Source organism: Terrapene carolina, unplaced genomic scaffold (assembly GCF_002925995.2).
Source record: "Terrapene carolina triunguis isolate 2854851 unplaced genomic scaffold, T_m_triunguis-2.0 Scaffold1054, whole genome shotgun sequence".
NCBI classification, from domain to species: domain Eukaryota; kingdom Metazoa; phylum Chordata; order Testudines; family Emydidae; genus Terrapene; species Terrapene triunguis.
Genome location: NW_020665405.1, coordinates 188563 through 214090, shown reverse-complemented (window position 1 = coordinate 214090; position 25528 = coordinate 188563). Strand labels below are relative to the sequence as shown.

Genomic DNA, 25528 nt, shown 5'->3' with positions numbered 1-25528 from the left:
TTAAATACGAAAGCAATCAGCATAAATAGTGACAAGTAAATAGGACTTTAAAAATCATCTCGCTTGTTATAAGCTCCAGTAGCATTAGTGACAAAGAAAGAAATGAGCTTATTTACCAGATGACAATTTTTAGGGTATTATTTATATTCCGGTGGTACCTATATGCCCTAATCCAGAAAGGGGCCTCATGGTGTTGGTTTCTGTTCATACAGATAGTGAGGAACAGTCACTGCCCTGAAGAGTTTATCATAAATTAATGGAGATATCCCATCTCCTAGAACTGGAAGGGACCTTGAAAGGTCATCGAGTCCAGCCCCCTGCCTTCACTAGCAGGACCAAGTACTGATTTTGCCCCAGATCCCTAAGTGGCCCCCTCAAGGATTGAACTCACAACCTAAGAACTGAAAAGTGAAACCAACTACAAACAAAAGTGAAACTGACCAGTCTGAACTTCAGTTTGTGCCAAATTGCGGAGGCGCAAGTGTTGGAAAGCAAAAATAGCCTTTAATGATCTCAGGTGTTTGTCAGGAATCCAGAACCGGATGACTCTTGTCCTGCTGTTGTCTCTTTAAATCGAACAAATGACAGTCCCATTTTGTAATCAGCACATTGCCTGTGGTATCTTACAACCTGACGCATCAAAAGAAGGGCAAGAAAAATTATTAGGAGTATGGAACAGGTTCTGTATGGGAGAGATTAAAAAAGATTGGGGACTGTTCCGCTTATAAAAGAGATAAGTAAAGAGGGATCTGATAGAGGTCTATAAAACCAGGAAAGGTATGGAGAAAGTGACCAAGGAAGTGTTATTTACTTTTTCACATAACACAAGAACCGGGGTCACCCGATGAAATTAATAGGCAGCAGGTTTAAAACAAACATAAGAAAGTACTTCTTCACACAACGTACAGTCAGACTGTGGAACTCATTTCCAGGGGCTGTTATGAAGGTCAAAAGTATAACTGGGGTAAAAAAAAAAATTCCATAAGTTCATGGAGGATAGGTCCATGAATGGCTATTAGCCAAAATGGTCAGGGACAAAACCCCATGCTCTGGGTGTCCCAAAGCCTCTGACTCTCAGAAGCTGGGACGAATGACCGGGGATGGATCACTCAGTAATTGCCCTGTTCTGTTCATTCCCTCTGAAGCATTTTGCACCAGCCATTGTCAGAAGACAGGATACTGGGCCAGATGGACCATTGGTCTGACCCAGTATGGCTGTTCTTATGTTCTTAAAAAGATCTGTACGAGTAGACTCTTATGCCTGTATGGAGTCCCTTGGATGGATCAGTGCCTTAGAGATGAAAGAGCTTTGCTAGGTCACATATGGAAAAATTTCCAACTCCCTAGGGAGGCCAGTAGGGGATTGTTCCTTGTGGTATTTCGCTAAATTTCATTTTAAATGTCCCAAATTTGGGGCTTCTGCTGCTTTTCTCAAGACCCTTCTACAGTCTAATAGCTCTTCTTGTTGGGAAGTTGTCCTCCCACCAATCAAGTTAAATCTTCTTCTGTTTCACCTCATGGCTGCTGTGTACCACTTGAATTCCTCCTCCCCTCTGGCAGGCAAACCCTCTTTCTCCCTTCATTGTATTGTTACCAGGCTACACAATTGAATCCTCTGATAGGGACCTTGGGTTTTTTTTCACCTTTCTCAGCTGTACAGAATGTGAATTGTCTGCTGGGATCATCTGGGCATGTCTCACCTAATTCCCTGGTAGCACCTTGGTCTTGCCTATTCTCTGCCTGTGGCACACAACAGTTTAGTCACCTGAGGACTGAAATGCTTTAGTCTAACCCAAGGTATTGAGCTCATTACAGGAAGTAACTGGATGGAATTTAATGGCCTGTGTTAGGCAAAAAGATCAGACTAGAGGTTTGAATTGGCCTCTTCTGGCCTTAAACTCTGTGAAATAGTGTCCAGTGAATAACAACCTAAGGGAATCTATCCGCTCCAGTTAGAGGGCTCTGGGATACTGATGCTGTCCACAGAGATCGCTGAGATTCCATGCTGTGAAACCAGGATTGAGAGATGTTTAGCCCATCGGCATTGCCCTCTGGTCACTCGTGCAGGCTGTGCATCAATAGCTTCTGGCAGAAATGCTGCCTCTTAATATTTGGGCTAAACGAATCGGAGAGAGTTGTGAACGTCTCATGTGTGACTGTTGAAATGATGTCTGCCACCCCCAAGAGCAGTGTTGCCTGGGATAGTTTGCACAATGCTGATCAGTCTTATGAGAGACTCCCCCAGAGGTGACTGTGCTTTTTGGTTGCTCTATTTGTGTTGTCTGTCTTCTCAGATAGCCTTGAGACTCTTGAAGAAATGGTAGATTTAACTGCATGCACTGTGGCGGAGGCCCGAATAGGAGGCTTGCTGCTACAGCCACCTGCATCCTATAGCCTTAGTTGAAGCTGATACTTCTTTCCAGAACCAACCTGTTGGGCAGCTAAGCTTTGTTGCCTGTGGAGCATGGTCTGTGCTTGAAGGTGAACAAAAGTAACTTGCTGGGCCTAGTCCTGCAGCCTGCACTCGGGTGAGTAATCCCATTGAAGACAGCAGGACTGCGCACTTCAGTAAAGGGAGGCTTATAGGATCAAGCTCAAATCTTAATGGATGGATGTGTAGATTGCTGCATTTTAACTGAATCCAGTATCAAAGGGCTTATTAAACCACCCACTGCTGAGTTCAGTTTTCTATTTCTCCTTCCCCAGCTGAGATCTTTCTTAAAGCTGCAGGGCCTGAATTCTGTGACCAGGTGGTGGGTGGAGCACACCAGAGACCCACCCCTCCCATGTAACTTCACAATCTAAAACAGACTTGCCACTGGGATATTTCCTTCTGCTGTTGGGTTAAATTGAGTAAACGAGAGAGAAATGTGCTCTTGTGAAGAAACCAGAAAACAAAAACCAATTTAGCCCAGTGAATTTCTTGGGTGTTTTAGTTTTTTTCATTTTTTTTTAAACAGCATTTTCCCTGTGAAGTATTTCTCTGAATCTATCATCAGTGAGGAAGATATTTTGAAACATCAGGCTCCGATTGCTTTCTGTAAAGGAAAAGTGTCGCTATTTTAAAGGGAAGCTGTGAGAACATTAAGAGACTTATTAGATCTATTAAGAAACAAGTGGCGAATTATCTGTCAAGAAACTTACAGGGGAAAGGAGAATGGGTGGAGTGGTTGAAGGGGTGGGCCTAGGGGTGGACTCAGGGGATATTGAAGAGATGGGAGTGAACCGTGAGTGGATTTTGGTTTATTAGACTCTAGGAACTGCAGGGAGGTGGATCTGATGATGTGGTTCTGTATGAAGCTAGCCAGCTCCTCTTACTTCCTCTGTCGTCACTGCTGAATTCAGGTTGAGAGTGGTTTAGGAGTATAGGACTTGAAGGGTCCTCCTGGTTCGAGAAGTGCAGTCTCCTACTGTTGCAAGCAACCCCAGCATATCATCCTGTTCATAAATTCATCAAGCTCCATCTTAAAACGAATTAGGTAGCTAGCTTCCTTTACTCCTATTTAAAGACTGTTCCAGGCTAGTCTTATTCTGTCATAAATGTGAAAGCCACTGATCAGTGCTGCAAATGGATGCTGTAGCCATCACCCTGAGTTTTTCTGACTGGACCTGCCTAGTATTGAAGGAAAGGGTAGCAAGCAAGCAATCAAAATAGGCTGAAATCACAACATTTGATCATTCTTCTGAAATAAAGTGTGAACATTGCCAAGAGTTGTTGAGCAACAAGAGAGAAGGGATTTGTGCTCATCTCTAAAAGACTAGAAAATTGGTTTCTTCGGATTTAAGATCAAATGTCCCATTGAATGAAACTCTTGCTATTGAAATGGATGAACAAAACATAGGTGAGCTTGATCCTGAAGCAAGGCATTTTTTGAGGTTGCTGTTGTCAAGACGTAGCCACAGTGATTGTGTAAGTCCCTGCTCTCTTCATTCACAAGTGGTCTTAGTTTGCCATTTGGGACAAGGACGAAGATCAGTGAGTGATTATGGCATAACAACTATTGAATGGCAGAGAATCTTCTTTTGTGCTAGTAATACTACACACAAAATGAACAGTTCAAAGAAATGATTGAAGCAATTTGCCCTGGACATACTTCTTCTAATGGATTGAAAGTGACAGGTCTGTTACTAGACGCTGTGAGTGAAGAAATGGGGGTGGGGGGGGATGAAAGGAGGAGCTTAAAAGGCTAATGTGAACACTTCTCCCACAAACATTTTTGATTCTCCTAGGCGTGGTACATCCCCTCTAAACTTGTCTGCAAATCCTGTTTTGCTTCAGATCCCTCCTTGAGATCCAGAGATGCCTACAGGAAAATGCCAGCTGATAGATTCAGGGAGCTCGATCTATTTAGTTTAACAAACATAAGGTTAAGGGGTGACTTGATCACAGTCTGTAAGTATCTACATCGGCAACAAATATTTGATGATGGGCTCTTCAGTCTAGCAGACAAAGGTATAACATGCATAAGGTGTAGATTTTTTAACAGTGAGGGTAATTAACCATTGGACCAACTTATCAAGGGCTGTGGTGGATTCTCCATCACTTTTTCTTCTTTTAATCCCAGAGCATCTTTGCAGACACTGGGAGCAGTACAGCATTACCATTCATTCCTGTCCATGGCTTGTTCTTCCCATAAGCTGAGCCTGGTCATAACATCCCTGCCGTCTAGTGGGTGCTTGGCCTCTAGGTCGGACTAATCTTGCCTGGGTTTGCATTGTTTTCTTTCATTCCATTTATTTTCTTTCTTTCTTTCTTGTATTTCTCCATCACTGGCAATTTAAAATCAAGATTGGCTGCTTGTTTAAAAGATCAGTTCTACTTCAAAAGGAATTATTTTGGGGAAGTTCTGTGGCCTGTGTTATATAGGAGGTCAGACTACATGATCACAGTGGTGCTTTCCGGCTTTGGAACCAGTAGATAGAAAGCCAGCGGAGATTTTTGCTCTTGATCTTGTATATTTCTTATTTACATATAAAAGAAATCAAACCAACACAGAGCCTTCCAGCTGTGTCCACATCTGGCCTATGTTAACCTTTGTTCTTATTCCCATTTTTTGAGCTTGTGGTTTGTGGTACCACCTACCATAAAAATCCTAGGCCAGCCCCACCTCCAGTCATGAGACTGGCATAAAAAACATGAGCTTTGGGGAAAAAATATGAATTTGATGTTTCTTATTTGCCTTCTGTTTTTTGAGCTGTTAGGGGGTGTCACGTTTTTCAGCCCCCTCCCCCCCCCAACTTATTTTCTTTTCTAAAAATGAAAGAGGAGACTCTCTTGTACACACACAACTCCAAGAGTGAGGCCTGAAGGAACATTACAAAGCAGTTAAATCAGTTGGCAAGGCTGCATTTGTTGCATCTTGGACTGTAAGCTCTTCGGGTCAGGGACTAACCCTAACTAACCCTAAGGCTTCTGCTGCCCATGGAGCAGGAGAAGTTTCAAGCCCTTGAACTATGATTTTGGCAGAGACATGAAAGAGCTGCTGACATTCACCTTCTTATTTGAAAATGTCACATCCACTTGGAGTACAACTGAGAAGTGACTGTCCAAATGGCCCTGGGGGAGGGGACTATATGTTCATTGTGGTCCCCAGTCAGATGGGCGTGGCCGTCCCTTAATTTCCAGTGCTACAAACTAAGCCTGGGGTCTGAGTCAAGCTGGATCCATTCCTTCTTGGGCATCAAGTGACCCTTGGTGATTCCTGTCCCCTTAGTGCATTTGTCCAGGCATAACTGATTGGAACTTAAACAATCCTGGTGATGCACAAGAAGGAAGCAAATCCAGCTCTCCCTATGGGCTAGGAGGAGTAAAAAGCAGGGAAATTCTATTTTAGTTATTTCAGTCAGCGGATCGGACTCCAGCACATATACAGAGGCAGGCCTGAGGAGTAAGTGAAGTTGCTCTTTAAAGCAGAGCTATGCTTTGTGCCTACGTGTGCATCTGCTGCCAGTTTTGGATTCTGTACAGTTCTCTGTACTTCATTTAATTCTCCTTTTACAAGACGCTCACTGAGCTGGGAAGTGAAAGGTTATGTGAGGTGGGGGTGGCCACTTCTGTTCAGGTTGGGGGAGGGGTGGAAAAGTCAGGCATCAGATGCCTTCTGGGGTTGTAATTATAGCGAATGATTTGACAGACGCCTGCCTAGCCTACATCCGTCGGAGAGAGTCTCAAGCAAAATTTCCAGACCTGGTGAACTCCGTGATGAGCTACTGTCTCTTAATCCTGTCAGGCAACTGTACCACTTTAAGCAGCCAGGAACAAAGTTGAAGCTAGGCAAATTCAGATTGGAAATAAGGTGTATATTTTACACAATGAGAGTAGTTAACCGTTGGAAGAATTTACCAAGTGTTGTGGTGGATTCTCCATCACTGACGATTTTTAAATCAAGATTGGATGGTTTTGTAAAAGCTCTGCTCTAAAAATTATTTTGGGGCAGGTCTCTGGCCTGTTATACAGGAGGCCAGACTAGATGATCTCAATGGTCCCTTCTGACGTTGGAATCTGTGAGCCCCCTGCTGTGCTTTATGTAAGTAAAATGTTGGTACTGTATGAAATCAGTGCAGCCAGTATTAAATAGATCTCCAAAAGTAATTGGCCCAATGTTCCTGGGCCAGTGCTATTGGCCCCAATTGTTCCTGGCCCAATGCTATTTGTCAGTGGTCTAGAAGATAAAATGTGTGTTGGGAAAATTTGCAGCTGACGCAAGGGTTGGTTTAATGGTGAGTAGTGATAAGGACAGGTCAGTTATACGGAGTGGTCAGGATCTCTTGGTGAGCTGGACTCATTTGAGCACCATGTGTTTTTAGTACAGCCCGATGGAAGATCATACACCTAGGAACAAAGAATGTAGGTCATCGTAATGGCATGGGGCACTGTATCCAGGAAAGCAGTGTCTCTAAAAAGGACTCTGGGTCATTAGAGATGATCAGCTGAACGTGAGCTCTTAGTGCGGTGCTGTGGCTGAGGGCTATTGTGCTCCTTAGCTTTATAGATAGGAGAATATCAAGTAGGAGTAGGGAGATGGTGTTACCTCAGTATACAGTATTAGTGAGAACATTGCCAGATGCTGCATCCAGTTCTGATGTCCACACTTCAAAAAGAATGTTGAAAATTGGAAAAGGTTCAGAATCGGGAAGAGGGTCTGGAAGAGACATGAGCACAATCTCTCATAGATCGTCAGAAAGATTAGGAGTTGGCTTGATCATGGTCTGTAAGTGGGGAGGTGAGCTGTGATAGTAGAGGGCTCTTTAATCTGTCAGACAAAGGCATCGCTTGATCCAGTGGCTGAAAGATAAATTCACACTAGGAATAAGGTACAGCGGAATTAACCATTGGAACAATTTACCAAAGGCTGTTGTGGGTTCTCTGTCACTTGAAGTCTATAATTCCAAGATTTGACGTCTTTCTAAAAGATTCTGCCCTGGCTTAACCAGAAGTTATTGGACTTGATGCGGGATTGAGTGGGTGAAATGTGGCCTCTGTTGTTCAGGGGGTCAGACCAGATGATCACAATGGTTCCTTCTGGATTTAGATTAATCCTGCAGACTCTGTTGGGAAGGAGGTGGAATCATGAGCCTCCAAATTGTAAGCAGCCCAAGCACTGTGATGAGGCAGAGCGTGCCTGACTTAATGGGAGGGAGGTAACAGGGACATGGCCCAGGTAGGTTGGCAGGGAGACCGGGGCACCAGCATGGAGGAATGGTCTACAGAGAGTTTGCTGCAGTGGAAGGAGATGGGAAGGGAACAGCTGCTGCCTGCACATTTGAGACACTTGGGGAATGGCTGCCCAGGGCTCCGAGGTACATCACTGTATGGTGCATCCCATTTTTCACCTTGTCTGTTGACCTCTGTTGGTTTCTCACCATTCTCCATCCCTCCCCTGGAATCAGTTCGCCCCCCGCCCGGAATATGATTTGATTTCTTTTGATGACTCGATTGTTTCTGTTGTGATTTATCGTGTTGTTTTTTTCTTCCTTTTCCCAATCCAGTTATTGTGATCACTCTAAGCCCTGCTCCCGCTCCGTCCCAACGAGCAGGTACCAAACTTTTTATCATCGCAGCTTGGATTTCCTGCATCATTTACTTAACGCTTCCTTCAACTGCATAGAAATGCCACCTGTCTGATTTCCCTCCTGTCTGTCTCCTCCTCCCCTCCCCCGTCTTTCCCATATCCACCTGTTACCACCACCATTGATCGAGCACACATGACCATTCACAGCTAGGAACAGCATTAGGTAAGGCCTCCCGTAGGAACATGGCTCTGCTTGCCCACATGCTTTCCTGTCCCTCCACCACTGGAATAGCTTTGGCCACTGCACCTGCCATCTGAGGCTCTCAAAGCACATTCCAGAAGCAGGTAAGTATTAAACACCCCCAGACTATAGGTAGGCAATCCTCGCCTCCACTACTGATACGCAGCCACTTCTGGGCTGGAACGCAGCAGCCATTGAACAGCACACACCAGCAGTGTGCTCTCAGCATTGTAAGCTAGCAAGTGAAGAAGAATCCCGTGTCCAATTGAAACTACCGCAGCAATGTTAGGAAGGCAGCATTTTTCCATGTTGGAATTCGGTCAGGACATTTGGGCTGACATCCCTGTTCTCCGAGCGCTGTACACTCCTTGATAGCCACGAGGGGCTGGATTTCTGGGGAAGGCTTAAATACTGTGTCGACGGCACAGCCATGAATTAAATATGGTGGATGGCCACCAGGTGGCTTAGCACAAAAGCGGGAGGTATTTTTATCTGCCTTCCACATAAACCCCCCAAAACATTTACATTCCCATTTGAAGAACCACCCGGGACCTCTGGAGGAATCTTAGTGTGATTATCATCTGTATTAGAGAACTCGAACTGAGATCCAGGTCCCACTGTGCCAGGAGCTGCATACACACAGGTGCGAGAGTCCCTTCCCTGAAGAATTTAGTCTAAATAGCTGAGTGTGTGTGAAAGGAAGGGTTATTCTCACCATTTCACAGATCACACAGGGAGTCCCACTCTAATGCCTTAACCACAAGCCAACTCTCCAGCTGTATGGGCCTCCATATCTCTCTGGCTGGAGCAGAGAGCTTCCCCGAGAGTCCGACTCTTAGAGAAGTGAAGTGGCACTTCCAAATTTTTACCATCCTGGGCTGAGAGTCTTTTGTATCTCCTAAGCTAAACAGAGCCAAACCAGGTCAGTACTTGGATGGGCGTCCCAAGAAGTGGTGTTAGTGGCTTATTAGGGGGTACTCTTCTCACTGAGTCAGTTCTCAACACAGCGTGCTCTCTGCATTGATGTGCTGCTAGAGTGGCCATCTTCTGGACGAATGCCTGTCTGGCCGTGTCCCCAGTTCTTACACGTTTATCCTGAGTCTCACATTATTGGGTGTGTTTCTTAAAGCCTCAGCTCTTGGAGTCATGTGATTCCATGAGGATCTCAGCTTTCTTCTTTTTTAAATAATTTTCAGCCTTCATGGCTGCAGAAAGAAGCTGAAAAACATGAATCCTAAAGGCTCATAAATCAGAAAGCAAATAAAATGTTGAATACAATAATTTTTGTGTGTTTTTTAAAAAAAAAGAACCCTGTGATGATTTTTTTTTTTTTTTAAAAAGCCAGTCTCATGATTTTTGGGACCAGATGCATAATATTTGAACCCTGGAGCTTGACCACACAGAAAGGAGTTTACAACTTCTTATGGTCATTAAAGATCTCCTGTTCTCTTTATGAGATTTGCGGGGTAGTCCTGGTTTCCAGACTCCAGTTCTGTTCATTACATCCAGTCTGCCTAAATTCCCCTTGCAGCTGCATTTGGGAACAGGTTTCTTCACTTCCTGCCCTAAACTTGTTTAGAGATGCTGTGCACTGCGTTCCACCCCAAATTCAACCACTTTTGACTGTCGTCAGTGAAGCAATCCCAACATTGGATTGTTTTGCAGTGATTTGCGTTGCTGTGCACTGTTAAGTAGCTATTGTGCTGATCCCAGAGTCAGCTGCATCTGAGAGTGGCAGGTGAAGCAATCTCACTGTTGGGTTTTTTTGCAGCTGGTTAGTCTAGTGTCCTTCAGGATGAAAGGTTTAGTTTAAATGTACAATGATTGTCTGACAATTTTTTCTGCTGTGTTTTACATCTCTCCCACACACCGATATCAAATTGTAACACTGTGCTGATAGACTTTGTCCTGCAGAATTTCCCGGACAGTGAACTATGAAATAGTATTTATTTTTATTTAAAAATTGTAATTGTCTCTTTTCTAGGCCAGAAAAAGAATACAGTATTCGTTGATTCCCAGCCTTGAACGTATTGCATTGAACTGTCCACTCCTGAAACAGTGCAATGAACACATGATTTCATTGCAGCAGGCAGAAATTCAGATGCCATGGCGATTCCCACCAGCATTTCTGAGCCTCCTGTTGGTGACCGCCCTACCTTTGACACAGTCTTTTCGAAGCATCTGTATAGAAGATATCCATTTGCCCCCATTACGGCGGCAGGCTGGGAATCCAGACACCTAGGTTCTGTTCCTGGCTCTGCTCCTGGCCTCTGGGGTGACGTTGGCCAAGTCCCTCACCTCCCTGTGCCTCTCTTTTCCCAGCTCTCAAATGGAGGTGGGGCTCCCCTCCTTTGTTAGGTAGATAAGTATTCACTGTAAAGCGCTTTGAGATTCTCCAGTGGCGAGTCATTGTATTATTTATACAGCTATCTCTTATTTTTTTTTCTTTTTGAATACTCCCCTGCCACCAAGGTGCTCAGTAGCCCAGTAAGGTTATTAAAACCTTAGTAATGGAAATAGAACTCAGGAATCCTGACTCCCAGTGGCCTGCCCTAAGCATTAGGCCACACTCTGATCCCCAGCTCTGGGAGGAGAGTTCCTCGCTTCAAGAGCATGCCCAGAGCCTCAGACCATGGTAAGACTGAGGCTCAAAAATCATCCTTTAAAACCCAAGCCTCTATGCACTTTTCATGTAGCTTTTTGCCATGGGAAGCAATGCCATGTGCTTCATGCCTGTGAGGGTCACATTCAAACCCATCATGTTCACAGTTAAAGGGGGAACTGAAAAGCTTTTCAGTCTGCTAGGGCCAGAGTTCATAACGTCCATTGCTGGAAAATGATTGAGCCATCATGTGCCCTTAAGACAGGGAAACAGTTTAATTCCCAGTATTTCTACTGTGGTCACGGGAAATGCCGGACTTGGGTCTTTGCACGTCTGTAAGAACCTAAACGTTTAACAACAGCTGTATGGCGATGAATTAAGAATGACATTCACAACCCTCCCACCAAGAAAAAGAAGAAATTAGTAACATCTAAAAATAAACAGATCAGAAACATGAGCAGTTTTGACTCTGCAAACAAGTGCCAAAGACTCCCCATTGCTATTGATTTAATGTGGAAGGCACCCAGATACTAGGGGGATGAGTAGCAGAGTCAGACACTTAGATAGATTTATAGATAGCATGTCTGCGCCTTATGTTGTGTCACTGATTTGGTGGGGGCAGTCTATCTTTAGAAAGCTTTACTGTTCACTTTTAAATCCCAAATATGTTAGTGTTATTTATTTTCGCTGGGAATTAGGCAGCTGTTGAAATTCAGTGGAATATGGGTCCCATTTACCTTGGGCTTCTTGGAAAATTTTGACCTATTTTTATTATACTAGCACCTGCAAGCCCCCAGCGAGACCAGAGGCCCAGTGTGCTGTAGAAACAGAGGAAGAGAAAGTGCTTTCCCCTAAGAGCTTACAGTTGAAATAGACAAAGAGGGAAAACAGAGACCGAGGGACTTTGGCCCTCCTCTAGCGCTCTCCATCCAAGGATCTCAACATGGTTCGTAAACATTCCTCCATTTAACCCTCTCAGGCCCCCTCTGGGAAGCAGGTGATGGATGTGTTTGGATTGCTTCACCCAGCATTGAAATGCTGCCACTTCTGGGGTGGAACACTGCAGCACTTTAACAGCATAATTGTTTGCAGGCAGAAATTACATTACTGTATCCAGCTGAAAATTCAAGAGGAGGATTTTTAAGTAGGCCATCTGCAACTACTCGAATTGAAATTTTGCTAGGACACTAGAGTTAAAACAAAACCTCCCTCCTAGGGGAAGTGTCATGGAATTTTTAAGGAGTACAAATGGTCAGGATATTTTCAAATGACAGCAACTTCTGCAGCGCAGCGCAGCACGCCCACACTGTGGCGTTGGGATTGGTACTGAGCGCCTCTGTCACACCCTGGGGCTTCTGTTGAAGGTCTCCCATCCAAATTCTGACCTGACCTGAGGTTGTTTGCTGGCTGCAGGCTTGTTGTTTCAAAGCAGCTCAGTTACTTCCCGTAAAGCTTTAATCAGGAAGTCATTCATGCAAGATGATTGACTGGCAGGAGGGGGAAATGTAATTTGCTATTGAAATTCTGATTCATCAAATAAGAGTTTCCAAAATGGTGAGAGGCTAGTTAACGTCAGGGCTGCCCAGCGTTGTCCTGTTTAGACCCACAGTGACTCTTGTCACCGCCCAGTTTGTCTAAGAGACAATCCGAGTCCTGCAGAAATGTGTATAATACAGACACTACATAGTCCAGGTTGATCAGCCTAGACCACCCCAATCAGCAGGGATCCCAGGAATGATCCTTGCTGACTGTGGTGGTCTGATCTGACCTGGCTGGGATATGTAGTCAGGACTGCAGGGTTCTGTGTCCAGCTGTGCCACTGATTTCTGTATGTGGCCTGCTGTCTCTGCTCCTGGATTCTATTCCGAGCCCTGCCACTGAGACAAGTCACTTTCCTGTGCCTCAGTTTCCCCACCTGGAAAATTGTAGCTATTTCCTTAGCTCACCAGGGTGACTGTTGCAAAGCACTTTGTGATCCTTGGATACTAGGCCCAATTGTTTAAAATCCCTAAAAAGGTACAGTTGAGTCTTGTGCAACTTCATAATGGGCTTTTTAATGCATTTGTAAATGTCCCTGTGCCCAAATATCTTACACACGCTATCTGGGTGTGAGGTGAGGATTTTCACAACTGATTTGGGAATTCCAGATTAAATTGATAACTCACCCATAACTAAAGGCAGCTTAACCCTTTCCTCTCCACTGACCTAGGGTATGTCTACATTTAAATCACTGTAGCTCTTCAGTGTAGACACTACCTACGCTGACAGGAGGGGTAGGTAATCCACCTCCCCGAGAGGTGGTAGCTAGTTTTATGAAGAATTATTCCATCAACCTAGTGGTGTCTACACCCAGGGTAAGGTCGGCATAGCTACATCCCTCAGAAGTGTGGATTTTTCACACCCCTGAGACAGAGCTGTGCTGATGTAAGTTCCCTGTGTAGACCAGCCCTTCTGTGCACACTTTGTTTCCATGAGTTTGGGCTTAGTGTAGAAGTGGTGGGATGAGGAGTGGAGAGAAGAGTTCGTTTATTTTTTCTGCTCCCTACTGACTCACGCATGATTGGAAGCCTTCAGCTGGAGCAGATCTGCAATGTAAGGTCAGATCAGACTCTCCAGAGACCCAGTCCATGGGAGTTAAGCCATGTCAGCTGACATGGCTTTATTTGTGCCCAGACTGCACTAGTCCTGCTGGGGAGGCAGCTCTGCCTGTTGCCACGTTGCTGAAGTCAATGGGCACAATACACAGTCGCACCCCACTTTTCCGTCTGCTTGAAGCAGGTAGGAACTTCTGGTCACTTTCATGGCATCTCTGCAGCTGCAGAGACACGACCTCTGCTGCTTGCTTGGAGGGTGCCACTTGCTCCTAGGAGATGCCTATGGAGGTGCAGTTGTGGTCCTGGTGGGGTGACTGGGCCCATGCAGCCCACAAGGACTCTGAGCCCAGCTCTCTGTAGCTTCACTCCATCAGAGAGAGGTGCCCCCATCCTGGTGTAGATTTTTTTAATGTCCCTTTTTACTCCTTGTTTGACCTCAGTTTTCTTTCTTTGTATGTTTCTCTTTCATTCCTTTTGCCAGTTCCTTCCTTTTTGTGTTGATCTCAAGGCCTAGCAGCCCTTAGATGGGGGCCCTGACACTGGGTGTGGGCATCCCTCGGTGCTGGGGTGGCTGACGCACCAACAATCTTCATTAATTAAAATCCATCTTGAAAACTAGGTAGCAAATAGACAACACATGGACCATGTCTCCCTGGTGCTTAAACGCTGATAATTGGTGATGGGTTCAGAAACTGCCTGATTACTAAGGAAACTCATGGCAGATCATCCAGTGATCTGGTTCCAGTCCTGACAAAGTGGACCAGGAGAGCATCTGACTCTAGAATAGTAGCAGTGCAGGAGGGCTGCAAATCAACCATCATGTCCCTCTCAATTCCAATCCAGTAGTGAGGGATCCTGGCCAAGAGCTTCCAAAGTGGCTGGTGATTTTGTGTGACTCCGTTTGGGGGAAAAGGGGAAGCAACCTGAGTCACCTTAAACGGGCCTGAGTTTTTTTCACAAAAGGCTGAGCACCCCCTCCTTTCTGAAAATGAGACCCCCTTTAAAGATCTCAGAAGTTGTGCACTAAAATCACCTTTGAAAAACCCTTACCTCTTGATGTTTTTGTTTCAAAAGCAGACTGATTTTTGTGCCCCTGACAGCAATGGGGGAGTCTCCCATCACTCAGCTGTCTCTGTCTGGTTGTACCTGCAGAGCAGGCAGTGGTGAAGGCTGGGAATTTGAAAGATCCTGAAGGAAATAGGTACCCAACTTTCATTGAATTTCAGTGGCATTTGGCCACTTCGCTCCTTTCGAAATCCTCACCTAAACCCCGCAGAGCATGGTACAACCCCTGGCACAGAGGGGTCCATGTCTGGGGCTTTTAGATGATACTGCAATAGACGTGATAAAATATGTCCCACATTCACTGATAATTGGGTCTCAAACGTGGGATTTCCACCCAGTGCCCTCCTAAAAAGAGTTGTCTTCCCTGCCTGCTAGGAAAGGAAAGGGCCCCATCACTGGACGTTAGGAGCCTGAATACTTGGAGGAACTGCCTCAAAATCCCTAGTCAGACACATTAGGTTAATTCCTCCTTGCCTAGTACAGGATCATTCCCTACAGAGCCCGTTGGGCGGTCCCATTTCAAACATCCCAAACAAAGATTTGTGGGGGGGGGGGGGGGGGGAGAGAGAAATGGGAGGTACCATTCCACGTTGAATAGGTCAAACTGTCAGCAACCATTTTTCTCATCATCAGCCTAAATTCCTCCTTAATACATTTAATCCTGTTACTCTCCCTGGTCATGCCCTGTGCTGCTTTGCCAGTGCTGGGGATTTGCTCTGATGCCAGCCACTGGTGGAAACCCCTTGCTGCAAGCCTTGGTTGGCCTTGACCCAGTTTGACCTGTGTTCATGCTGCACCGGTGCAAACCACGGCTTTGCCAGCCTGTGCCAGTGGTGGGATTGGGACAAATAGACAAGACCTCGGCCATCATCGTAATGCCTAAGTGACCTGCGGAAAGATAGCTTCTCTTGAGCTCCCGTGGCTGCCTCTAAAGGCCGTCCTCACCCAGAGACCAAGTCTGGTTGGAGCAGTATGCAGCACCCATCCTCTGCTTTAGGCACTTAGCCCAGCCCATGGGCAATTCCTGCAGGTCTGGGAGTCACCAACAGCCCAAGTTGCTTGCAGCTGCACCCCCCCACCCCATGCGATCAGTCACAGGCTGTGTCTACAGGAGTTTGTCTGCTCTTGTAGAACCACCGCCTCCCAAACCGATGTTAGTTCTGCTGCCAGAAGCTCCCTTCACTCAACATGGCTGCGTGCATACTGGAGGCTTTGTCAGCATAGCTCTGTTGCTGGGGGTGGGTGGGGGGTGTCACACCCTTGACCGACACAGCTATTCCAGTCTAAGTGTAGACCAGGCCTAAATGGTGGTTTTCTCTCTGCCCTCCTGTCTTACGCACACCCCTTTGGTTTTATGTTCACTGGCAGCCTCTCTGCTTCCCCCTCTGCCTTCTTTCTCTTCCACTCCCACCCTCACACCACTCCCCTTTAATTTAACCCCTCTGAGCATACACTGGAGTGGCTGACCTCTGCCTGCAGCATGTTTTCCCCTCCCTGCCTTGTTGGTTCTCCATCCGACAAACCGGGGAGCTGTTAGATTGCATGCCCGGACAGTAGAGTAGCATGCAGGCTTCTGGAATGGAGAGCATGAGCAAGGCGTGTGCTGTAGAAGTGGAATCGGGGAAGGGCAGGTGGGAGGAGTCTGATTTCGAATCCTGGGGAGTGGGGAGGCTGAAGCAACCAGAGGGTGGGGGTGGGGTTGGGGTTGGGGTCTTGCACGCTGAACCACATTGTGAAGAGATACAGATGGTAATAAAACCTATGGTCACAGAGATCAGAATTATAGACTAGCTCAACCACCAGATACGGGCTGAATGGAGGGGTGGCTGGGTGAAATTGTCTGGCCTGTGTCATGCAGGTGGTCGGCCTGTTGGATCACAGTGGCCCCATCTGGCAGTACGGACACTAAATGTAGGAGATCCTGTAGGCAGCCCGTGCTGTTTTAACAGGTGATTTAATCAGGAAAATGCCCAACTACTCTTAAATCGGAGCATCCTGGTGGCTCTTTTCTCCATCAGTTACTCTGCAGTTCATTAGAGGGGCAGGAGTGTGGACTTCCACTCCTCCTTCCCCAGCCCCCATCAACCAGCCCTGCTTCCCTCTGCAGTCGCAGGGAACGTGTCACTGGGGGTGTGGCTCTCTGATCCAGAATGATCCCCGCTTTGTGCTCCCTATATACCCTTGACACATCCCAGCCTGTGGTTCTTGGCCTGGAGGGCAGCTCCCTCCAGCCCTTGACCTGGGTGATCATTTTAATCCTGAATGTATGTGCAGGAATCACTTTGGATAATACAGTATGGTCTCCCGTGCTCCATTCACACAGTCCTGGGGGACTCGAGTCCAGGAAGCGGGGGGGGGGGGGGGGGGGTTTTGATAAGTGCCCAGGGGATTTAGGAGCATGAGCCCCCTGGAAAGTAAGTGGGAGCAGTGCTCCTGAATTCCTTGGGCACTTCAGAAAGTCTCCCCCAGAATCCCTAATAACCATTGCACAGGTGCGTCCTCGCAGCCTTGGATTGGAAACCCCCTTGGTGTGGCTAGAGGCCTTTGCTATGTTTTATATGGAACTTGCCTTCTTAGGGCCAGATCCTCCAGTGTGCAGCGTGACGGCAGCCCCTGAGGTCATTGAACGCGAAGGGCACTCAGCTGCTGGTAGGATAGAGCCCCTGGGGCAGAATTCTCTCCTACCTGTACAGCAGCACACGAGTCCCCGGAGTTCCCACTGCTGTGCATGCAGGGGGAGCACATATCAGACGCGAGGGCTGAAGAGACTTTGGTCCAGATTCTTGACTTATATAAAGCTCTGTTGATTCCAGTGGAGGTACCCAGATTAGCTAGGCCAGGTTACACCAGCTGGCCCACTGCTTTCAGTAGAGCAACGCCAGTTTATACCAGCTGGGGATCTGGTTCCATTGACTTCAGTGGAGTGAGATGGATTTACACCAGCTGGGGATTTGGCCCCATTGACTCCAATAATTTGAGACTGCTTTACACCAGTTGGGAATCTGGCCTTATTGATTCCAGTGGAGAGATTCCAGTTTAAACCAGCTGGGGACCTGGACTCACTGACACCAATGGAAAGATACCAGTTTATGTCCGCTGGGGATCTGGCCACATGGACTCCAGTGGAAAGATGCTAGTTTACACTAGCTGGGGATCCGGACACTTGCCTACAATTTGGTAAGTGGAGACCCCTCTCAAGCAAATCTAGCTGCCTGCAGAGCATTGTGACCCCAGACCTGTCTCCGTTTGAAGTCCCTGGCCAATGATTCCAATGGGGCAGGACCAAGCTTTTAGCTACGTTATGGGATTGTGGGAGTCTTGGGCCCTAGAAAGTCTGTCAGGGAATTTAGGTCTTAAATTTGTGTTTTGTGGGAAAAACTGGCTCTACCAGCCGAGGTCGAACAGCTGCTTTCGCCTGAGTTTCTTTTTCCATAAAGTGTTAAATAAGTTTAGGTTTGATACGCAGTTGTACTGGGTGAAATTCGCTTGCCTTTTTTATGCCGCAAGTCGGACTAGAAAACCTTCTAAAACCGTCCCCTAGGTCAGACTGAAACACAGCAGCCTTGTGATCCTAGCTCACAATCAGAAAGTGAAACTGACTTAACAAAATACAAATGCCACCTGAAACTGACTGGCTCAGTTTCACTGTCTGTGAGACACCAAAAGGAACACGGACTAAATGGTGAAAAGCAAAATGAGACTGAAACATTCTTTGTTCTAATCAGTGTTTTGTTAGCAACTGTCATAGGGTGACTGGCCTCTTTAAGAGGGGGCTGGTTCCAGGGCACCTGCACTGATACCTGCTTCCCAGTTGGGCGTAAGGTTGGCACCTGGGCGTTATAAATGCAGGTGGGTGTTGACAGAGGCCTACAGACACTGTGGGGAATAAAGGCTCCTGCACAGACCTGTTATAAGGCCCCAGTGCCTTCCCTTATGCCCAGTTGGGAAGCAAGTATCAGTCCAGATGCACTGGACCTCACCCCTTCTTAAAGGGGCCAGTCATCTTGTGACAGTACACACATGTAAGGGTCCTGTGTCATGTAGGAAACCAGACTAGATGATCACATTGGTCCCTTGTGACCTTAAAATCCAGGTACTTTTAAGGACAATTCGTTGTGCCCTCCAGCGGTTCAGTCCTACAAGGTGTTGAGAACTCCATCGGCTTTGCTGGGTCAGATCCAGCGTGCTCAGCACTGGAGCTAGGCGGGAAATGATTTTCTTGTCCTGTGAGAGTTTTCAAGATTTTGGCATTTTCCATGTTCCAAAGCAGGAAGAAAAGTCAAAATTGAGAAAACATTCACAAATGTTCAGTAACCCGGGGAAAACAATTTGGTTTGTGTCAATTGCAATGTTTTGTTTTGATCAGTTCAAAATGCTTGATTTTGATTTTAGCCTTTTAAATCTTTGTAGTGTAAATTAACTAAAATTTTGAACCAGAAAGTCATTTTGAACTGAACTGTAAAAAGGGACCTTTCAACAATTTCGATTTTCCCCCCAAAAATATTTTGAAGCAGGAGATTCGTCAGAAAATTCTCAACAAGCTCCCTGGAGGCAGGATTGGGCCCAATGGGTCTCTCCTATTTTGTAACTGTATTCACCACAATGGTACCTTGCGCCTTCATTAGAATGTGGCGTGTGTTAATGAAGCACATTGGCCCTCTCCCCCTAAAAAAGGAGACAGATTATTAAAGATGAAGGAATACAGCTTACCCTGGAGAGAGAGAACCCGCTACAGGGACAAACCTCGGACTCCTAATACTGCCCTGCTTAGAAAAATGGGTGTCAGCTTCTCTACATTGTCCCGGGCTGTCTCTTTTTTTCAGAGATGCTAATCCTGCAGGGTCCAATACAGTCAGGAGAAAGAGCCTGCCTCTGTGTTACTGAACACTGCTCCTGTTTCCTTACAAAGCCAGCCGTGGAATGCATCCCATTGAAACCGACGCTGTCCTGGAATTGCACTATAGCGCAGCTATTCCTTGAGCAAATCGAAAGGTTCAGGGGAGGCCGTGAAGCCAGATTACCCAGGCAGTGCTTCAAATCCTGTTTGCTAAAGCCCCATTCAAATAGTATAAGCAGTGGGATATCTCGGTTTCCATCATGGCCTGATTCCTGAGGGATTTGCCCAGTAGCTTCCTCTTGTGTTTCCTTTATAACCAAGGGGCTCAAAAGTTTTCTGCAGTAATGCCACTTGGCAAACATTCAGACTGCCTCCCTCGGAGGCTGGGTTATAGGGCAGTGTTATCCTTGTTTTGCTGGTGGGTAACCAAGCCACCGATACCGTGATCTGCCCAAGGCCATGCAGTCAGGCCAGCTCTTCCAGAACTGACTGGTGGTTTTGGGTGTCAACTTTGAGATGACTTAGATGAGGGTTATTCTCATTCAGCCAGTGGAGAAGGGGACTTGTTCCATGGTCATGCAGCAAGAAGGTGGGATGAGAATCCGGAATCCCAGTATCATTCCCCTGCTCCAACCAGTAGATACCACTCCCCTCCCAGAGCCAGGAACAGAACCTAGGAGTCCTGACTCCCATCTCCCCACCTCTAACCTCCTAGGTCTCATGGCTCCTCCCAGAGCCAGGAGATAGAACCCATAATACTGTGGTACCAGCTTCCAGAGGAAATTAGACAAATGGAGATTCCAACCATCTGTGGGGTTCAGAGCAGGTTGATTGGATGTAGCTCTTTGGGGTAAGGTCTGTCTGTGTTCTGTGTTTGTACAGCACCTGGCATGATCCCTGACTGGGGCTGGTAGATGCTACAAGGCTCTATTGTTAGAGGTGCTGGATGCCCCTAGCTCCTGTGGACCCTAAGTGCTGAAATTCAAGTCACATCTGCAAATTTTGGCCAGTTTCAGAGCTAGGCCTTAGATCCCAGCTGTGGTCTCAGACCTAACCTGCTACCGCGTGCCACCCCTCAGACATTAGATCTCCTAGCCAGCCACCCTGTGTGGTAGCTATCTTCTCCCCTTTGGACAGCTGGGTGAGATGCGGTTAAAGGGACAGTTTCAGACCTGGTCTGTGGAGTGGTTTTCAGGCCTTTTCCACAAGTGGGGATTTCAGCCATCGGTGGGCAGCAGTGCAGCAAACCACTGGCGCAGCCCCCACCTCCTCAATGCCAGGCCAGGTTGACCTGGTGTGAAGCGGGCTCGGGTGTCAGCACAGTGGTGCAGTAACTGGGGCAAACCCACTGTGCAGACAGGGTGTTGGCAGACTCCACCGGTCCCTAAGGCCTCCTGCCAAGTTTTGTGGTTTTACAGCATGTGGTTCAGCAGATCAGCCACTGCCCTGGGAATCAGGACACCTGGGTTTTGTTCCTGACTCTGCCATTTAACTGCTGTGGGACCTCCTGTGAATCACTTCCCTGCTCTGTGCCTCAGTTTCCCCTCTGTCTATTTAGACTGTGTGCTTTTGGGGGCAGGGAAAGTCTCTCATCATGTGTCTGCAGCACCCAGCATGATGGGGACCCCAAGCTTGATCAGGGGACAAGGGGGATCTACAGCACCTGGCCCAATTGGACCCCGATCACTGGTTTCACAGCCCAGAATTTGGGAACCAGGTCCTTCCAGGCTCAGTTTGGGCCAGATTTTTTGAATACCTAGTGTTCCTATTGAGTTGGGGAGGAAGTGTGGCTGACTGCGGCACATCCTGGGCTGGGATACGATGGGTATAGGTTCTAGTCCCATCTGTGCTCTGCTTTGGGACCTTGGGCATGTCATGGCCCCTCTCAGTTTCCCCATATGTAAAATGGGTATAATACTGCCCTCTCTTGTAAAGCACTTTGTGATCAGTGTGAGCCGCTTGGAACTAGGGGCATTTTCTATGGAGCTCAGAATTAATAATAAATAAATATTTATATTACAATCAGTGCCAAGTGGCTTCCACCGAGATCAGGACCCTCATACTCTGGGCACAGCATGCAGAGACAGTCAGTCTATGCCACAGAGATCTGATGGTTTAATCAGACAACACAAGCTAAGGGTGGGAGGGAAAACAGAAGCACAGATAGGGGGAAGTGACTTGTCTAGGACCCTGCTTGTAAATCAGTGGCAGAGCCGGGAACAGAACTCAGATCTCCAGCTGCCCTAGCTATTGCACCGCCCTGTCGGAGCCAAAGTCCACTCAAGTTGATTTAACTTAGTTGGGCTTGGAATTGGATGCTATTGAAGTCCTTGGGATGTGGCACACTTTGGATCATGACATGATGGAGGGGAGGTGGTTGCTTGCATGGATGGGGAGAGAACTTCACTCTCTTTGGCTAGGTCTACACTACAGCGGGGTTCCGACCTAAGATACGCAACTTCAGCTATGTGAATACCGTAGCTGAAGTTGCGTATTTTAGGTCGGCTTACCTGGCGGTGAGGACGGGGGAAAGCCGACCGCTGCCGCCGACTCCGCTGCCGCCTCTTGTCGAGGTGGATTTCCGGAGTCGACGGCAGAGCGATCAGGGATCGATTTTACCGCGTCCTCACGAGACGCGGTAAGTCGATCCCCGATAAACCGATTGCTACCCGCCGGATCGGCGGGTAGTGAAGACGTAGCCTTTGACAAGCAGCCGTTAAAGCCGGAGGGAACATGCCAACGTAGTTTATTGTTAAAAACCAGTGGGCAGAGTCCTCAGCCAGTGTAACCCAGCATAGCTTCACTAACATCAATAGCACTACCCTGATTTACACCGCTGGAGGGTTTGGCCCTATATTTTCAGTGCGGTGGGACCTTTCAAAGTGAGCCTTGAGTGATCTTAAAAGATCCAGGAGGAATTGGATCACTTCACATGGGAGCGGAGCGTTTTCAAGTCCTGGCTTGGGCAGTCCTCCATTCTAGTATTGCAGCACTTGGATACACCAGCAAGTGTGGAAGCAAATTTATAAAGGGAGCATTGACTTGTGGTTAGAACAAATTCAGCAAAAGAGACTGAGCCAGAACTCCTGGGTTCAACTTCTTGTTCTGCTGGGGTTGCCCTGGGCAAGTCTCTCCCTGCCGGCCCTTCTGTATCAGGTGAATAATACTTACTCGGCTTGTCAGAGCTTATTTGCCAATGTGCTTTGAGATCCTCTGATGGCAGGAGGGCAAAGTATTTTTGTTTGGTAAAAGATTCTTCAAGCTATTGAAATTGATCAGATTCAAGCTGCTTCGGGGCAATGTGGGGAAATGGTTCTTCTTTGACCTGTGTGTGGGAATTGGGTTCTGGCTCAGTCAATGGGCATTAGATGTCTTTGTTTGAAAGGATCAGGGTCCCTTCACCAGCTCTCCTATCGCGGCAGCTGCAGCCCTTCCCTCCTGGGCACAACGTGCTTTGAACCCTCATCTAATAACTCTGCAGTCCCAGGTTACCAGCTGTTGCAATTCCATAAGTGGCCTTGCCCTTGGGATGAGGGGTGTTCCCTTCAGCCCAGGCTAACAGCGTAGGGTAGTTTGGCTTGGCCATTGAAAGCTGGCGTGGGGAGTTTCTGGAAATTATTTGAGGTGGGATGATTTTAGCAAGCCCCTGCTTGCGGTAAGCTGCATAATATTAAATACCGAGGGCCAGATTCCACTCTGCTGAGCTGCGGTAACTCCACTGACCTCTGGGGCGATGCCTTGGGCAGAGTGAGGCCAGAATGTGGCAGCAACTTTCTAGCCAAAGCGCAACCCATCAAGTTCAACAGTCAGCCTCCCTACCTTCAACAAGGGGGTACAGTCTGTGAGTAGAGGACGGACTACACATCCCAGCATGCTGTGCTCCACTTCTTCGGAGACCTGGCAGCATTGTATGCTGGAATCTGTAGTCTCGAGGACAGCCCCTCCCCCTTGGGCAGTGAGGTCTGGATGTGAACTACAGGTGCGCTCCTGCAAGCAGAGGCCACAGCTCTGGGTTTCTGGCACGTGAGTGGGAAGAAGTTCAGAAAGGGTGTCCCACACATGTTCTGAGCTGTTGAGCATATGCACTAGCTACTCTCTGTGCCTCACATGGTTCCCCTGCCCCAGTATGTGGGAGGGGCTGTTTTATTTCAAGCCTATGGGAGGATTCAGCCCTTCCCCTCTTCCCCGTTACCAGTGTGGTATTGAATGTGGTAAGGCCGGGTAACAACCACAGCGACCTTCCTGCTTGTTCATGGACTTACCCCAGTAAAACCTCGCCTCAAACTTCCAAGGGCAAACAGTGGGCCTTGGTTTCTCGTCTTCTCATTCTGGCAGGTTCCCAGCCTTTCGGTGCAGAGCTGCTTCCCTTGTTAACATGGGGACAAACGGTTTATGTTGAAACTGATCCGGGAAACTGACACACCTGAAGAGGCTCCATCTTTGACCACTTCCTTAAATCTCACCCGATGGACTCCTTATATTTCAGGCATGCTGCCAGTCGGTGCCAGTCGGCTGAATTACAGCAGACCATGCCGCGGCATAGCGGGGAGTGTGGGCAGCAGGCTGGGAGTCAGGGCTGAGAATTGCAAAAGCGACTAGGGGTATTTAGCTACACAACGCCCGTCGTGTGGTTAAATCTCAGGCTAGGATGCCTGGGTTCCCTACCCTAACTTGCGGTGGCCTTGGACAAATCACCCAGCTGCCTCTGTCTCTGCTTCAGTGCCCAGGCTATAAACCCACCAGGATAAGCTGATCTAAGGAAGGGTCAGGATCGTTTGCAGTGACCAATCTGCAGCCCAAACCCAGCTGTATCCTGTGTGTCTGTGTGCATCTAGCACTGGGATTCCAGCACAGCACAGTCACTCCCAACAGCTGTTAACCACTTTGCTGAGGCCTGGGGTGAGCAACCCTAGTATGAGAGAGAAACAGGCGTTTGCAGTCTGTGTGGGAAAATCTGTTTTATTGAACCATGGAACGTAAATGCGAGAAGACCCATTATGTCTTACCTGGCCTGTCGCCCCATGGAGGCCAGTTCAACATAGTTCCCTACAATTTGCTCCAGGGTGGCATGGCCCAGGGCGAGGGGAAGGGTTGGTGCTGTGCATTCCAGCCGCTAGTGGCATCCACACAGGGCTTTGCTCTCTGATGGGCAGTGTCAGTGACGGGGCATGTTGGAAGCCCGGGTGCTGGATGGTAAGCAGTATGGCTGTAGGTATTGCATCCTCCTTCAGCGAGGCCCCCACAACCCCGTGCAACACAGACAGGGATCTGGGGCTATAAGATGCAGCAGACGGGGGGGTTCTCTGGAGCAGAGGGTGGAAAGGGACCCAGGCATCCGAGTGCCTGACTCTCGCTCACTCCCACAGCCCTGCAGCTCCCCCTGGCGAACGATGGCAGCAGCCGCTCCTCTTCCTCGGAGAACTCTCCCCAGCATCAAACGCACCAGCCGCGTCCCCGCCACATGCTGGGCCTGCCCCAGCCATCCTTCCCCATCCCCAGGAGCATGGAGAGGTAAGCAGTGGGGAAAGGACACCACCTCCCAAGTGGTGGTGATGGGACTGAACGAAGGAAACCCCTGGGGCTGCTGTTCTTGGCCTGGCTAGCTGGCTCCCTCTACAGGGTGCTGCTGCACCAATCACCTATTTTGTGTACATGTCCTGTAAACTGGTGTTGCGGGCCAGCTGGCTTGGCCAATGAGGTGGAGCAGGCCACCTGGCTCAGCCAGTGAGATTTGCCTGACCTTATTCTGGTGGGCTAGCCAGCTCACTGGGCTAATCCAGTGCCACAGGGCGGGGGGACCACTAGACTTGATGAGCCTGTTGTTACAGGTGGGTTTGGGTCCTCAGCCAGTGCCTAGCTTGGATTCTGACCTGGCCTCTGGTAAATGTCAGGGGAGCGCCTCCTTCTCAGAGCCAGTCACTTGATTTGGTATGTTGTCTTCATCCAAACTTTCTCCACTTCTCTCTCTAGTATAGAGATAGATCAGAAGCTGCAGGAAATCATGAAGCAAACGGGTTACCTGACCATAGGAGGGCAGGTGAGTTGGAAGAAGTGCAAAGGTTTTTCAAAGGGACACTATTAAGGGCCCAAAAGCAAGCTATTCCGCTGGTTAGGAAAGATAGAAAATGTGGCAAAAGACCACCTTGGCTTAACCACGAGATCTTGCATGATCTAAAA

At 47.8% G+C, this 25528-nt stretch overlaps 1 protein-coding gene across 2 annotated transcripts in view; it reads left to right on the top strand.

Annotated features, from left to right (window-relative positions):
- The window catches only part of MAP2K7 (mitogen-activated protein kinase kinase 7), a 46372-nt gene that overhangs the window by 5210 nt on the left and 15634 nt on the right, over nucleotides 1-25528 (top strand). Inside the window, exons 2-4 of one of the 2 annotated variants that reach the window (XM_026661380.2) lie at nucleotides 7990-8037; nucleotides 24718-24862; nucleotides 25322-25388. In XM_026661380.2, the coding sequence (XP_026517165.1) occupies nucleotides 7990-8037; nucleotides 24718-24862; nucleotides 25322-25388 (260 nt within the window). The remainder of the gene's footprint in view (nucleotides 1-7989; nucleotides 8038-24717; nucleotides 24863-25321; nucleotides 25389-25528) is intronic. The other variant, XM_026661381.2, reaches the window with a different exon arrangement.